This window comes from Alternaria ethzedia, assembly GCF_023757985.1.
Source record: "Alternaria ethzedia strain BMP 0044 chromosome Unknown scaffold_11, whole genome shotgun sequence".
NCBI lineage: Eukaryota > Fungi > Ascomycota > Dothideomycetes > Pleosporales > Pleosporaceae > Alternaria > Alternaria ethzedia.
This window is the reverse complement of record NW_026056204.1, coordinates 99,691-115,161: the sequence shown is the minus strand read 5'-3', so window position 1 is coordinate 115,161 and position 15,471 is coordinate 99,691. Positions and strand designations below refer to the sequence as shown.

General features: G+C 53.2%; 6 protein-coding genes across 6 annotated transcripts; 3 read left to right on the top strand and 3 right to left on the bottom strand.

Moving 5' to 3' along the window:
• Positions 1–177: 177 nt before the first annotated feature.
• On the bottom strand, positions 178–2,253 carry J4E87_005288 (uncharacterized protein; the record flags this gene model as incomplete). The annotated part of the gene is made up of 1 exon (XM_049376902.1): positions 178–2,253. One exon carries the CDS (start codon positions 2,251–2,253, stop codon positions 178–180), a length of 2,076 nt encoding a protein of 691 aa, XP_049233127.1.
• A 746-nt stretch (positions 2,254–2,999) lies between these two features.
• On the top strand, positions 3,000–4,706 carry J4E87_005287 (uncharacterized protein; the record flags this gene model as incomplete). Its single annotated transcript, XM_049376901.1, has 1 exon — positions 3,000–4,706. The coding sequence occupies one exon, from the start codon at positions 3,000–3,002 to the stop codon at positions 4,704–4,706; it is 1,707 nt and encodes a 568-aa protein (XP_049233126.1).
• A 143-nt stretch (positions 4,707–4,849) lies between these two features.
• On the bottom strand, positions 4,850–5,782 carry J4E87_005286 (uncharacterized protein; the record flags this gene model as incomplete). Its single annotated transcript, XM_049376900.1, has 2 exons — positions 4,850–5,592; positions 5,644–5,782. 2 exons carry the CDS (start codon positions 5,780–5,782, stop codon positions 4,850–4,852), a joined length of 882 nt encoding a protein of 293 aa, XP_049233125.1.
• Positions 5,783–7,456: 1,674 nt separating this feature from the next.
• Positions 7,457–8,422, top strand: J4E87_005285 (uncharacterized protein; the record flags this gene model as incomplete). Its single annotated transcript, XM_049376899.1, has 1 exon — positions 7,457–8,422. One exon carries the CDS (start codon positions 7,457–7,459, stop codon positions 8,420–8,422), a length of 966 nt encoding a protein of 321 aa, XP_049233124.1.
• Positions 8,423–8,797: 375 nt separating this feature from the next.
• On the bottom strand, positions 8,798–9,664 carry J4E87_005284 (uncharacterized protein; the record flags this gene model as incomplete). Its single annotated transcript, XM_049376898.1, has 1 exon — positions 8,798–9,664. The coding sequence occupies one exon, from the start codon at positions 9,662–9,664 to the stop codon at positions 8,798–8,800; it is 867 nt and encodes a 288-aa protein (XP_049233123.1).
• A 667-nt stretch (positions 9,665–10,331) lies between these two features.
• On the top strand, positions 10,332–11,533 carry J4E87_005283 (uncharacterized protein; the record flags this gene model as incomplete). The annotated part of the gene is made up of 3 exons (XM_049376897.1): positions 10,332–10,348; positions 10,442–11,316; positions 11,364–11,533. 3 exons carry the CDS (start codon positions 10,332–10,334, stop codon positions 11,531–11,533), a joined length of 1,062 nt encoding a protein of 353 aa, XP_049233122.1.
• Positions 11,534–15,471: the final 3,938 nt, after the last annotated feature.

Below are 15,471 nucleotides of genomic sequence, written 5' to 3'. Positions count from 1 at the left end.
ACATGGGGTTTCTCGAATGCAGGAACACCAGCATCGGCTTAGGTATATGCGCGAAACTTCGGTATAACCCCACAAGTGCTTATGTGCAAAAGGTTAGTCGCAAATACTCACACGGTTGCAATGCGGTGTAACGGTTTTTCAATGCTGATTGATCTCTGTCTATTTCCTGGTATTCCACTACCTTCCCACGAGTACTCGCTCACTCTTCCTTGTCTCGGTGGCGTAGTTGCGCTTCTCTCCAGTGACATGTAGCTGAATATGACCCTTTGCTGTTGGCGCATACTTCACGCTCGCGCCTTGTTCTACACTAAAAGCTTCGCATGCAGGCTTGCTGTTCAAGATCCACTGTGCGGTAAGCTTAACACCCGGGTCCCAGCGTCCAACACTCGCAGTAACCTCCTGGCCCACCTTGGCCTTCTTGTCTTCGATCTTGGGGTCGGCTTGACGCTTGATGGCTGCTTTGCGACCACCGTATTTAATGACATCCTCCCATACATTTCCACGGGTAAAGGGTGCGGTGGCCGAAGGGGAAAGTGGAGTAGGGCCATCGGGGGCGTGATCTTGAACCCAGCGCTCGACCAACTCGAGGTAGTCCCAGATCTCGCGTACTTGGTAGTTGCCACCATGGGGCTTCTCGGGTAGGATTGTGACATTGGCCCATCCGGCTCCACCGACGGCATCGGTGCGCTTCTGGAACTCCATGACACCTTCGTTGAGGAAGTAGTTGTCCCAGGTGCCTACGTAGACGAAGATACGTCCAGCGAGGGCAGCACCGAGGTTGCGGGAAGAGTTGAAGTTGGTGACGACGTAGTCGCTGAGGTCGAACGGCTTCCAGTATTCGACTGCGTCGGGGTAGATCTCACCAGTGACTTTGTCCCAGGGCTCAAGAGGGTAGTTGTTGTAACCCTGGACACCGAAGACGGCGTTCCAGACATCCCACTGGTTGAATGAGCGCGATGATGTGCCAAATGTCAATTCCCAATGGTTTTCTTGCGCCGCGGTAGCGAGGATCACCTCCGTGCCGTTAGTATGGGTGCGGATACTGGGGACGGAGCTACCATCTGCACGTTGGTATGCATTAGCAGCGCTGTACAGTTCGATATCTTGGTGGCGGTGGAAGTCCAGAGAGTCGGGGTATGAAGAGAAGCACACGCCGAAGAGGTCTGGGCGGTAGATGACGTTGGCGATCGACTCCCAACCACCAGTCGAGCCTCCGTCCTGGACACGAGCATACGGTGCGCGGATGGTGTTGAAAGTGTCTTCGATATGAGGGATCAGCTCTTCGTTGATGGCATCACCGTAAGGACCAAGGTTGGCAGTGTTGACGGCATACGAGTCATCGTAGTATGGAGCTTCATGGCGGAAAGTCACCATGATGAACTTGGGTGCCGGTCGCGCTGCGGTTGTGTTGGTTCCGGGTATGACACCCGCATCCCAAGCTGCTGTGAACTTCTTGTCGGTGCCATAGTTGTAAGCGCCTTCGCCGGCCGGCCAGTGACCTTGGTTGTAGATGACAGGGTATTGTGTTTTCTTGTCGGCTGCATCGTAGCCAGAAGGCAGTACGACATTGGCACCAACATACATGTCGCGGCCCCAGAACTTGCTCAACTTCTTACTGCGAATCTTGATGTGTTTGAGCGTATCTGTGTCTTCGTAGTTGCCCTGGTTGCATCCGCCGATTTCCTTGCCGGCGAAGTTCTCGACAGCGGTAATGTTGTTGAAAGTCAATTCGATGGTCTGGCCGCCTTCAGAGATCTCAACGTCTTGAAGCGGTGTTTTCAAGCTACCATAGCCGTTGACATTTGGCGCGCCATCACCACATGGGAATCTGACGCTGACCTTCGAGCCATCGCTTCTCGTGACGGTCTCGTAGCGGGTGAGGAAGGCCTGTACACTGTAGGTGCCTGGATCGATGTCGCTCAGACTAACGTTTGGCCAGCCATAAACACCGGTAGCGGTACTGTCGTTGCTTCCGCCAGAGAAGAATACCGCTTGCTTTGAACCGAAGTTGTATACATTCTTTCCAAAAATCTTGTTGGGGGAAGAAGTGACGTCTGTATCGTCGAGGGGATCTTCGCCTTCGGGAGCAAACATCAACACAATGCGGCCATCGGTGGGTACATCCAGAAGACCATTCTCGATAGAGAGCTTGACGTTGAGATTGGTATTGTAGTCGCGTTCGACATAATGCCTAGTCGTAGGAACAGCCGATACGCCCAACGCGAGTATGGCGAGAAAGATGTTCTTCAGCATCTTGCTTTTGTGAACTGTTATCCAGTCCAGTCAAATGCAGAGCATCCGTCGATTGTGCTTGACCAAGCTGTCGGTGGGACGACAAGCTTTTTGATATGCGCTCAAGCTTTGACTTGGTGAAAGCAGAAGCGAGCGGCACCACTAACCGGAAGAAGAAGGCGCGAAAGATAGTACAGCCTCATACGGCATGAAAGATAAGAACCTGCAGTTAAGGCAGTCTTCAAGTCATGAAAAGAGGGTCGTGATTAAATATTCTTCATGTTCGCGGACCGGGCAGTCGAAGAGGAACCATGGGAGCGGTAGCGTGGTCCCGCCATACTGGTTTCTGGTATCGCTTGCGCAGGAACAATAATTTGCTACATGCTCAAGCTATTCGCTTCAGCTCCATTGAGGTTCTGCAGAATTCGTGGATTGTCCATATCCGGTTGGTGTCGTGTGGGTATAGGATGGCTGCCGTGCACGTATCTTTGAACTCCGGCATCGAGGCCGAGTCGCTAACCGCTTTGAGTGAGCAGCGAACAGGTTAGGTGAAATGTCTATCTCCGCATCAAGCCACTTTCACGTCGAGTATGACATGTGACCTTCTTGAGATGTTGATGTGTCTTGCAGAAGAAGGGCTCACTACGTCGCACTTGCGCGGTAGGCCTAGTGAAACCATTTCCTGACGTCATCACTCTTGCATGCCATGTACGTATCGTACTCTGGAGGTATCTCCTCTACGGGACGCCCACAACAGCACGAACACGATGAATAACGTCGTCCTCAACCATGCGAAGCTCGGTGCAATAAGATGTCTCCAGGAGCCAAGCGGCTTGATCGTAAAGATATTAGGTCTGCCGTACGGAAAGGTTGCTGAAAGATTTGCGCGCGCAGAGCTCACGCACAAGCTTTCTGATGGAGAGAGCAAAAGGTTCCACGATGGAGTTTTCGATGCGACAAGGCCAGGAGCATCCAGTATCCAGCCGTGGGGAAGCGTCAAGTCTGATGCAGCCAACATCCCACTGCCAACCGATAATCTGCCGGATGACGAAGAACAGTCGGAAGATTGCTTGAACCTGTCCATACATCTGCCGGAGGTATGCATCGAAAAAGGCGGAAAGATGCGTTCGGGTATGAAGTTGCCGGTCCTTGTCTTCATCCATGGTGGAGCGTACTTCCTTGGTTCGGCGAATCGACCATACTACAACCCCGAAAATCTTGTGCGCCATGCTATTCAGCGTGAATCTCCCATTGTCTTCGTAGGGATCAACTACCGGCTCGGTGCGCTAGGCTTCTGGCATTCGGATCGTGCTGGAGACATGGTACCGGAGAACAATGGTCTCTACGACCAAAACACGGCGTTCGAATGGCTGCGCGAGAATATTGAGGGTTTTGGCGGCGACGTGGACAATGTAACAGTCATCGGACAAAGCGCAGGTAGCGAGAGTATCTCGGTGCAGACGATGCGTAAACCGTTGTTCAAGCGCGCGATCATGTTGTCGGGAACGCCAGTTACCATGCCTGCAATGACCCACGACGAGCATCACGATAACTTCTCCAAGCATGCTGAGAAGTTGGGAATTCGTACAAGAGAAGGCGATGGCAGCGAGAGGGACACCGAAGCAATAGCCAGAGACGTAATAGGTGTTGACGCGTCGAAGATTCGAGACCTAGCCTGGGTTGGTTTGCCATGCACGAACAGCGAGTTCTTTCCCTTTGAGCGACCGACCATGGATTTGGCTAGAAAGGGTAAAGTCGCTCCTCCTGATTGGAAAGACTGGGCGAGGCCTGTCGAAGCTCAAATCGTTGGCTCCACCACCTATGACGGCGGCATTTCCTACAATATGATGAGGAATGATGACAGTCGCAAGAACCATGCTCAAGCCTTCGAGCAGATTGCCAAAGATGTTCTGTCTCCCGAACAAGGTGCCGAATTGCTGAAGACATACGGTATCGAGGGAGGTCTTGATGATGCGGACGCACTCCAACGTATCTGCCTTTTTGAGAGCGACATAGGGTTCTTTGCGGCCGCGTTGAGCATTGCGGAAGGTGATCTGGTCAAAGAAACCTATTTCCAAGTCTTCGATCTTCCGAACCCTTTCCCAGGACCAATTCAGGAGCAAGGTGCTTTCGCTACGCATACTTTCGACATTGCGACGCTGCTTGGCGGCGTGCATGAAGATCGTTTGCCCTCGCATTATGGACCTGTGGTTGCCAGATGGCGCGATACCATTCTCGACTTCGTGACCAGGGGGACGCCCCCTTGTGCAGAGTTTGTTGGTGTTGGTGGAGGGAGGAGAGGATTGATGGTGGATGAGAGAGGCGTACGCGAGGTCGGCAGTGAGGCGTGGTTGGAGAATGACGAGGGGAGAAGGCGGAGATTGTTCGATTTGGCTCGGCAGATTGATGCTGATACCGGACTGGACGTTCTTTGGGTCGACGTTTGTAGGCGCTTCTTGATGCGCGGGAAGTAAACGGACGGGACTATGACGCTGCATCTGTGGCAGCGTCACTTCATCCCGGAGTGTCGAACGTGTATTTTGTCGCCTATCAAGGTGAATTAGCATAATGGAGAAGTTGGGTTTGGTTGCAGGAACATACCTGAAAACCTTCCCACCTATCCCAGACGCGGGGTGCTAGCACCCTTTGTCCTGCACTTCGACAGTGGTATGATTGGCCTTCGTCCAGCCACAGTCTCACTGCCAGTGCTCGGGATAGGCGGTGCTGGTGCCTCGTACTCATCGTCTGTCTCGCCTTCAGCGTCCTGGTCAGTGATGTTACCATCACTGACGTCCTCGGATGCCTCTATGTCCAGACCCCAACCACCCAACTCAGCGAGTTCATCTTCCAGCGCCGGATCAAGCTGGGGGCTGGATACCTCAGGCGCCTGATCTGGTGATGATGAGACTCGCGGCGAGGACTTGTAGTCTTCTGCGCCGTAGATGCTGTCGTCATCTGAGTTTTCTTGGTGGTCGCTGGGGGCCCTTGAGCTATGCTCGGACGGCGGAGACGGGGTCCACTGTGTGGCCGGGAAGGTGTCGGAAGTGGTGGGGGAGGGAGGGACCGAGAGGAAGAAGGAGAGAGAGGGGGTGGGAGAAGAAGGGGAGGATGGGGAAGATGAGGAGGGGGGTGATTTGGGACTGTTGATTGAGGCGCGAAGGGCGTCCATCTCCCTCGCACCTTTGTCGACCTGGTCTTCCAGCGCCGCAATGCGGGCTTCGTGCTGGTGGGCTATGTCGAGAGCCTCTCCCAGCTGGCTCTCACGCACCGCCATGCGCCTCTCGAGCATCTTGACTTCGTCGCGTACAGCCTTGCTCACGAGATCCCGGATCTCGGTCTTGCTCATGCTGATTTCTGGTGCTATGTCATGTCAGATCATTCACTCAAAGACAAATGAGTGATGAGACTTACCTGGGCTTGACTTGGAGGTCATGCCGTATGCTGCCGCTATGAAGCCAACAAGCATAACGAGCATGACTGAGCCCATATCGAGGGCGAAGTTGAGGAAGCCGTTCGGCTCGTAGTGCGTTTGAGGGAGATATCCTTCCATCTTGGTAGTGGTGGGAGCGGGTTTGTTTGTAGGTGTGGTGGGTTTCTGGGTATGTAGCTGTTTTGGATAGTAAAGAAGCTGTTGGAGAAGAGGAAAAGGATTTGTGCGAAGAGATTTTGAGTTGTTGACGTTGCCTAGGTGAAGGGCAAACGGACGAGTCTTGGCAGTAGAAACGGTCTTCACCTCGACAACAATACCTACTCACCCCGCCTATACCCAGCTTAAATAGCTTCTAGTACTACTCACTGCTATTTTTGCCCCAAAGACTGTCGCTATTGTCTTCAATTGTCTCACTATCGAACATGAACAAAATAAGACACTCGAAGAGCCGCCTCGAGGTGACCACCGCGCATTTTGGCAATACAAGGTGTCTCATTATAGAACAAAGAATAGACTGTTTAAGAGCTGATCTGGATAAGGAGAAAGCCATTCCTCTGATACGGCGTGCTTAAAAGCAGGATAGGTGATGATGTGAGACGAAACCTTGGAAAGCATTTTGGAGTCCGGCAACACACTGAACGTTCGCATAACGCGATTGAACCAGAATAATGCGCTAGATTTTGTGGTCACTAAGCTTGATGTATCGATGCAACTTGATGTGAGTAGATTTGGAAAGATCGATGTTAGAAACTGAGGTTGTTCGGCTGACGCCGGGGACATCGTACGCGTCACGCTAGCATGACTCGTATTACCGAGACGCGTCGCGATGACGTGAACGTCCGCCAGAAATTCCTCAGAGCTGCCCACCTAGTGTGCGACAGATACACCTTCCCATCCTCTGCTGCGAAAACATATCGAGAGCGCATTCGAAGTTGCAACCGCTACAGATCCGTACGGAACGCCGCTATCAACTTCTTGAAGGAGCAGCTGCGCAGCACAACAGAGACTGCTGGCCTTGAGATGCTTTGTATAAGCACGCGGATGCGCGGGTTTGTGGTCACTTTGGTGTAGGATGACTCGGAAATTGTGCGCTCTTTTTTGGGGATGCAGCAGCTCGAGCATTGATCAGGAGGAGGAACAGCACGTAATCTACGGGCGACACTTGACAGCGACGGAGAGTAGGTCTTTCTGTGTACTACAAGTGAACCTACTCATAGAGACTTCGATGCATATGCGTACTCTTTTGGCGTTATGACCTGCAGGTTTATCGACCCGCAAACGTTCGGTACACTACCTGGGTACCAGGGAAGTTACGACCCTTGATCTACCATGACATCCTTCCGGATGTTCGAAACGCAGACGAACCAACTAAAGCCCTGTCTTGGAACTCCAGGACTTTCGAGCATCCTACACGGGTGTTGAGTTTGTCGAAGAACTTGTCCATACTTATTCCAGAGAGGTGCCTTCCAAAGTCCGGGCTGAAGGGTTGTTTGCTCGAAGCGGTTGATCGGCGCTAAGATGAACAGTGACCGCCGAAATACGCAACCGAGACATGAACTTACAAGCTGCCTCTCGCCATACGATGTCTGATTACATCTCCGCTTTCGTTACCCCGCACTCTATGAGCATGCGGTATCCATGGATCAGTTCCTCGACGCGTCCGGACTAGCGTGGTCGACTTCACCGTGAAACATTATCACCGTATCCTCTCGCCCTCGTCACCTTCACTACTCTTTGACTCTGACCATCATCAGCTCTTCAAGATCTACTTCAATCGGCGTGAGCTTCTTCGACATGCCTGTTTCGTTGAAGATGCTAGAGAAGGGGGTCGAACACCCTGATCGCATCGAGGGATGGCTTGACGAGTTGAACATTAAGGGCGCCGAGATCGATGAGAGCGAATGCGCGACTGATACCGAAGAAGAGGCAGATTATGGGCCAACTACGCCACCTCGACGATTGGACCACCACTCTGTATCGCAAGACGAGATATCGCAAGACGAGATATCGCCAACCGACACGTCCTTCTCCGGGCAGAGCATCTTCGACAAACCACTCCGCAAGAATCTGTTCGGCGGCCCAACGCCAAATTTCGAGATACGAGACGATGAATCCGATACGACCAGTATCGATAGCCGTGACTGGGCACCATCACATGGCAAAGAACGCACACTGGAGCGGCTTGTACCTCCTGCCTTTGCTCTCCGACCTAGCAAGCCATCAGCCAGGCCAAACCCCCGTGAAGCAGCCTCACAAACGGATACAGACGATCTCACAGCAGTACCTCATCTTGACCCTCAACACACTCTTCCTCCACACGATCCGAACGAGCCGCGACCAGTCTGGATAACCTCTTGCCTGCAATGCACACTCGCCGGCCTCCCCTGCTCACGAACCTACCCCTCATGCTCACGTTGTAAGCGACACAACCGTGCTGAAGAATGCCTCCTCCAGCGTCGACGCTTCACATCCGAAGTTATGGATTCCTCGTTCTTGGGCAGGAGCACAGCGCCTACTCTGCTCAAAGTAAAAGGCGACGATGAAGGCATCTGGAAGCGCAAGGTCGAGCTGGCGGAGACGTTATGCGAAGAATGGGTTGCTGATCAGGACAAGAGGAATTGGGTGTTGCCGGATGTTGGTAGTGCGAGAGGGGGGTGGGGTAAACGCAGGGGGAGGGGTGGGAAGGAGAAGGTGGGACATCCGGGAGAGGGGATTGGACGGTTGGCTTTTCGGGAGTTGTTTGTTGATGTGGATAGCTGATGAGGCTCTGGAGTATCTGGCATGATCGCTGCGGTGTTCTTTTCAGCGATGTCTATTCGGCTTTTTTGACAAGCCGGGTCATTGATCTGGGAATCCTCTAGCGCTGATGCGAGGGTATCAGTCGATTTGGTAGCGAGTATTTGGGCGCTACTCTGAGTACGGCACGAGCTCTATGTTAAGCAACCCGAGTAAGAAACACGATGAGCTTGCACGAGCTTCGAGAAGCCGTATAGCGGTACGGCTTTACGCAGAGTTTAGCAGTCGCAAGATCAGATAGTTATCGACACAAACCAGAACTCGTGTTCTGGCTCTAGCCTCACATTTGAGTGAGTCCGCTACAGATACGATTGTTCGCGCAACGCCACCAAGTCCAATCTAAAGCTTCGCTCCACCTTTACCCTGCCCCAGCAACTCCTCCACCGCAATCTCACTCGTCATAAGAATACACGTATCCCTCAAACTCGGCACACGATGCCTGTGATTAACCTCCTGGTAATCCTCGCTCGCCAACATATCCCTAAAATGCAAGATACTGGGATAATGCGCCAGCGCAATCTCATCCCAGTCATCGTTCCCACCGCCCACCTCGCCATTTGTACCCACGCTGCTGTCGGATGCCTTGGTGATTGCCGAGCCATTAACGTGTGTTGCATTCCCCACGATCTTTGCGTTCCCGCCGTGCTTAGAGCCGATTGATTTGGCGAATGCGGCACCGTATTTCAGGTATTCTTCTTTCATCCCTGGGTTGAAGGCGAGGAGGTTGAACATGGATACTGCGCCCTTCCCTTCTTTAGCACCGCTGTTGACGAAAGTCTGGATCCATTTATTCAGCTCATCGCTAAGTTCGAGGCTCTGGCTCGATTCAGTGGTTTTGTTGCTCTTCTGCTCTTGGACTTTGGGTACGAAGCTAGGGTCTGGATGCAGTAGCTTCTGGTTCTTCGATGCAAAGTCCTGGATCAGGCGGGAGGGGACTCCGGCTGTTACGCTCCAGTGGTGTTGGACTAGTTTCGAGAGCGAGGATGGGAGCGCGTCGGTGCTGGGCAGGATGAGGAGAAGATCCCAGTGGATGTTTCGGGCGAGGAGGTGTTCGGTTGAGAGCTTTGATGGGAGGATTATCCAGCGGATTACGCGTGAGATTACGAGTGGTGAGACGTTGGCGGACTTTAAGGTGGATAGGAAGGTTAAGATGGGGTTGGGTGTGGTGCTGTGGAGGGCGACAAGATGGAGCGTGCAGAGCGGCATCTTGGACGCGGAATTGGCAAGATCAGATGTTTACCTGTTTCGCGAATATGATGCTCAGACGGCGGACAAGGAGTAGTATAGATGTTCGTAGTGTTAGGTGGATGACGTAAGTTGACTCTACTTTACCGAGGCTCAATTGTGAGGAGCTGTGGTATGAGCTCCTCGGAGCTGCATCCATTAACAGAGCTCACGCCCTGTCGTGCACTGCTGGTATGTCTGCACCATTTCATCGAACATAAAGCTCCGAGTGCTTGTTGCGGATAAGCTCTACTCCGGAGTAGGGGAAGGTGCACCACTGCGGGGCGTCTCACCAGACATGTAGATCAAGACCACAGGACTATCCATGTCCACCGTCGCAATCATTATGATTAGGAAGCATGAAAGAGGGTGTGTAATGTTGCAAATGCAGTGAGATGCGCAGACTCATAGAAATTACCTAGGTAGGTAAGCGATGTAGCCTGCCTTGTGGTCACCGATTGGACGTTCGCGCTACCGGTACATATCTGTGACGTACGTTCCTGCTAGTCGTGACCAGGTGGAGCTGTAGGCAAACACGATTTCAAAGCGACAGCAGCCTGGCAACTTCTGCGTATATCTGCATCGGCACCGACTGTGTTCTTGTCTTCTACAAATCTCCTCTCAACACAATCTCATCGAAACTCTAATCATGCCGAAGCTCTTCATGTAGGTTCAGATGCATACTCCTACCGATCGATGAAACACGGGCGACATGCAATTGCATCTGATTCTAGATATGTGAGTGCTAACTAGATTCAGCACCGGCGCCACTGGCTACATCGGAGGCGATGCCCTCTACGCAGTTGCAAACACCTATCCGGATCTAGAGATCACCGCACTTGTTCGAAACAGCGACAAGGGAGCTAAGGTCGCAGTGCAGTACCCAAAGACCCGTCTTGTGTACGGCACCCTTGATGACACCGAGCTACTCACTACAGAAGCGTCCAATGCAGACATCGTCCTCCATTGCGCCGACTGCGACCACGTGGCTTCCGCCAATGCTTTGGTTACTGGGCTCACACGCAGCGGAAAGAAGACCTATCTCATCCATACCTCTGGAACTGGTGTCTTGTCTTTCGAGGACTTTGAGACCAACACCTATGGTATGAGGCGAGAGAAGGTCTATGACGACTGGGACAACATCGGTGAGGTCACTTCACTGCCTGATTCAGCGCTCCATCGAAATGTCGACAAGATCATCCTTGGATCGAACGATGTTTCAGCAGGCAACATCCAGTCTGCCATTGTCTGTCCACCTTGTATCTACGGACCTGGACGTGGCCCCGATAACCAAAAGAGTGTGCAGGTGTATGACATGAGCAAGGCCGCACTGAAGCGCATGAAGGGTTTCGTCGTTGGTGACGGCAAGAACATGTGGACTCAAGTTCATGTTCAAGATCTCAGCGAGGTGTTCCTAGCCCTTGTGACAGCCGCTCTGTCGCCTGATGGTGGCAAAGCGACTTGGAACAAGGAAGGATACTATTTCGCGGAGAGCGGAGAGTTCTGCTGGGGTGACATCGGCAGCAAGATCTCGGAGATCGCGTTCAAGAACAAGCTCATCAACCATGAGGGGATTGATAACGTGAGCAAAGAGGAGGCAGACGAGATGAGGCCAATGGGCAGCTACCTTTGGGGTGAGTCATGCTGTGTTCTCGGATATGCCGTTTTCTGACATGTTTAGGCACCAACTCTCGCTGCAAAGCTGTTCGAGCCAACAAGCTGTTCGGTTGGACTCCCAAGCAGAAGAGTGTTTTCGATCTGCTGCCGGAGATCATCGATGGTGAGGCGAAGGCGATGGGTCGTGTTAGGCAGCACGCTGAAGAAGCTGCTGAGGGACGTATCATGAAGTAGTCGTATGCCAGACCGCCCTACAACGTAAGGGAGAGGCGTGTCGGGTTTCAGTCACTATCGTGGCGAGAGCGCTGTAGCGATGGAGCAACAAACATGTGGTAGCATAACCTCTCATGAAACTCGTATTGCGCGCATGTCCTGGTATTGTGGTTACATGCGCGTGCCAGTCATCGATGAGAGAGGAGTGAAGGATGCCCAGGTACTGCCCGCATCTGCCCCGCGGCGGAACTCCACATGTCTGCCCACTGTAGGTGATCGCACGACCAACAACATCGAGGAATAGTAGGATGCAGTGGCAGATCATCGAAGGGTACTTGATCCAATGTAATTGAAAAATCGATGTATAAGCTCCGAAACGTCGTGGATGTGTTCGCCTTGGCGCTGTCATGTTCCTGAGCTCTCGCGCTTGAGCCACGTTCCTAGCTTGCCTCGACCAACGAACAACCGCGTCGACATGGAAGAGCGAGTGAGACAACGACTCCCTTAATCCACGACCTCAAGCTCGCAGTAGATTGCGACTAATTTCCTCGCGACCATGGATATCATACAGGCCGTCTCCGGCTACATCACCAAGATGGTGTCGGTCGGGGACAGCGCTGCGACAGGCACCTCCGCGGCCAAGATGAAGATCCTCCTCCTCGACAACGAGACTGTGGGTTTGTCTGCTCTCCCAGGTGGCAACATACACGTTACTCATACTGTTTAGGTCCCCATAGTATCGACCGCGACTACGCAATCCGCCCTCCTCAATCATGAAGTCTACCTTACCGAGTACCGCACCCTCGCGATCCACAATGCAATGCACGGCTAATACGTTGGCAGCCGCCTCGACAATCCAAAGCGGGAGAAGATGCGCCATCTGCGATGTCTCTGCTTTGTGCGACCGTCACCAGAGTCCATCCAAAACTTGATCGAAGAGCTGCGAGAGCCCAAGTACGGGGAATACAACATCTGTACGCGCCTGAAGAACACGGGGCTACGTTCGCGTGCTGATACAGACAGACTTTAGTAACATAATCAAAAAGTCCTCGTTGGAGCGCCTCGCCGAGGCGGACGACCACGAAGTCGTGCGCGCGATCCAAGAATACTTCGCCGACTTCCTCGTCATAAATCCCGACCTCATGTCGCTCAACCTCGGGTTTCCCGATCATCGGATATGGAGCACAAGCCCGGATGCGTGGAACCAAGATGCGCTACAAAGGTCGACAGAGGCAGTCATGGCATTACTTCTGTCGCTGAAGAAGAAGCCTTTGATACGATACCAGAAGAACAGTTTGCTCGTGAAGAAGCTGGCGACCGAGGTCCGATACCATATGACACAGGAAGAGCAGCTGTTCGACTTCCGCAAAACAGATACCCCGCCCATACTTTTGATTGTCGACCGAAGAGACGATCCGGTGACACCGCTGTTGACGCAATGGACGTATCAGGCCATGGTTCACGAGCTGCTCGGAATACACAACGGACGGGTGGACCTACGCGACGTGCCGGAGATACGTCCCGAGCTCAAGGAGATTGTGTTATCGCAGGAGCAGGACCCGTTCTTCAAGAAGAACATGTATCTCAACTTTGGTGATTTAGGGCAAAATGCGAAAGAGTATGTCGAGCAGTTTGCGTCAAAGCAGCAGGGATCGCAGAAGCTCGATTCCATTGCCGACATGAAGCGCTTCATCGAGGACTTTCCCGAGTTCCGCAAGCTTTCCGGCAACGTCACCAAGCACGTCACACTTGTCGGCGAATTGAGCAGACGAGTTGGCGAAGAGAGTCTACTGGACATCAGTGAGCTCGAGCAGAGTCTGGCATGTACCGACAATCATTCCAACGATGTCAAATCGCTGCAAAGAATCATCCAAGATCCAAAGGTCCCGGCGAACAACAAGCTCCGACTGGTTGCCATCTACGCGTTGCGCTACTCAAAGGCCTCGTCAAACTCCACAGCTATGCTGCTTGACTTGCTCGCTGTTGCGGGTGGACTGTCACGGCATCGCATTAACCTCATCACAAAGCTGTTGACCTACCATGACTCGCTGCAAGCGACTACGGCGGCAGGTGGAGTGCCGGACCTTTTCCAACCTGGGTTGCTCTTCGGAGGTGCCCGAGATCGACTCAAGGGCTTGAAGGGTGTTGAGAACGTCTACACACAGCACTCGCCTCGCTTAGAGGCTACGTTGCAGGACATGATCAAGGGTCGCTTGAGCCAACAGCTGTACCCCTTCGTCGAGGGTGGCGGATCGACAAAGGACAAGCCGCAGGACATCATTGTCTTCATGGTCGGCGGCGCAACATACGAGGAAGCTAAGATGGTTGCGCAAGTCAATGCTAGTTCGCCAGGTATTCGAGTCGTGCTCGGCGGCACCACTGTGCATAACAGCACTTCCTTCTTAGAGGAAGTAGAAGATGCCGTCGACTCCTGGCCCGAGCCTCCCGCTACATCAGCTGCGGCTCGCCTGAAGAGGGAAGTAGGTAGATAGTCGATATCGTCTTGTGAGAGCGAAGCAATGATTTGGGAGTTGGGCGTCGAAGCGAGTGGCACCAATGCAGGTTCATATTACACGGGTTGATAGAGTTGCTCATGAATACCACAATCGTCTCAATAGTGTTCGTCAGCACAGCCCGCAATGAGTGCAGCACAGTGCATGCCCCGCGCTAAGGGTCGAGATGCATCCCACCAAGGCCCACATCATTCGTTTCAAGCCGGCCCTGAACAGCAGCGCGACCTATAGGTCGCAGTCAGCAATCAATTGTTGGGCGGTACCTGCATGACTCCGAAGGCGGCGAAAAGTCTGCTAACCTGCTCAGAGCCAAGACGATGCGACAAGGCTGAACACGTGCATCATCACCAACAGGTGTTAAAGTCATCGGGGTTCCCTTACGGGCCGACATCCGATCGCTCACTCCACCACCTCAGCCACCTTCAAACCTCACCCACACATGGCGCGAAAATGAGGATTGCGAGACATGCCAGAACAAGGACAGGTCTTGCAGTCTCGAGTGGTCCGCCGGAGAAATCCACGCCCCATCAACAGCTGCGTTGAATGCCGCACCCGGAAGTCGCGATGCTCCAAGACGCACCCTTGCCAGAACTGCACAGCCTTCGGGCGCGAGTGCGTCTTCATCACGGTCCCTGAGAGCGCTGCGCGCAAGAAAGAGAGGGAGCAGAGAGAGCGCGCGCAGAGTAAGAGCGGCGCTGGTGTCACCATCCCGGACTGGACTAAGAACCTCCCCGTGCGCACGCAGAGTAGTGCCAGTGTGCATGATGGGTACGAGAATGCGAATTCCGTCGACACCACCACGCCTGGCACGCCACCGCGAGATTATGAGTGGGAAGCCTACCAGCAGGATGTGGAGCCCGAAACGGATGCCTGGGAGAGACTGCCCGCCGAGCCTGAAGAGACGCAGGACGATGTGTACGAGGACGAGAATGACGATGAAGATCAGATTGCGACGGATCTCACGATTCGAATCGGGAGGATGATCATTTGTGAGAATGTCACCGGATTTTTCCGCCCCCAATACGCCGAAGAGGTACTTTTTGCCCTGTCCTCATCTTTTGTCCCGCGTTCACGTTGCCTTTCCATGACCGCAGACTGAATTGTTGTGTAGCTCGGCAAGCTTCTGTCTGAGAGCTTCACCCCGTCGTCATCAGTCACGGGCCAGAGAGCGACACAGTCGTCTGCTCTGCTGTCCGCAGAACAGATGCCGTCCCTTGCACCATCGCTGAACCTGCTGCTAGGTGGCTCGCTGCCTCTACATCAAAACAACGATGTGGAAGCACCGCAGCTACCGACTAAGATGGAAGCAGAGGGACTACTACAGCGATACACAGAAGCTGTCAGCCCTCTTGCGCACGTGTTGCATCTTCCGTCGTTCAAGCGCATGTTTGACCGCTTCTGGATGAATCTTGAGATTGGGAATCCCAACCAGAATTCATGTACTGC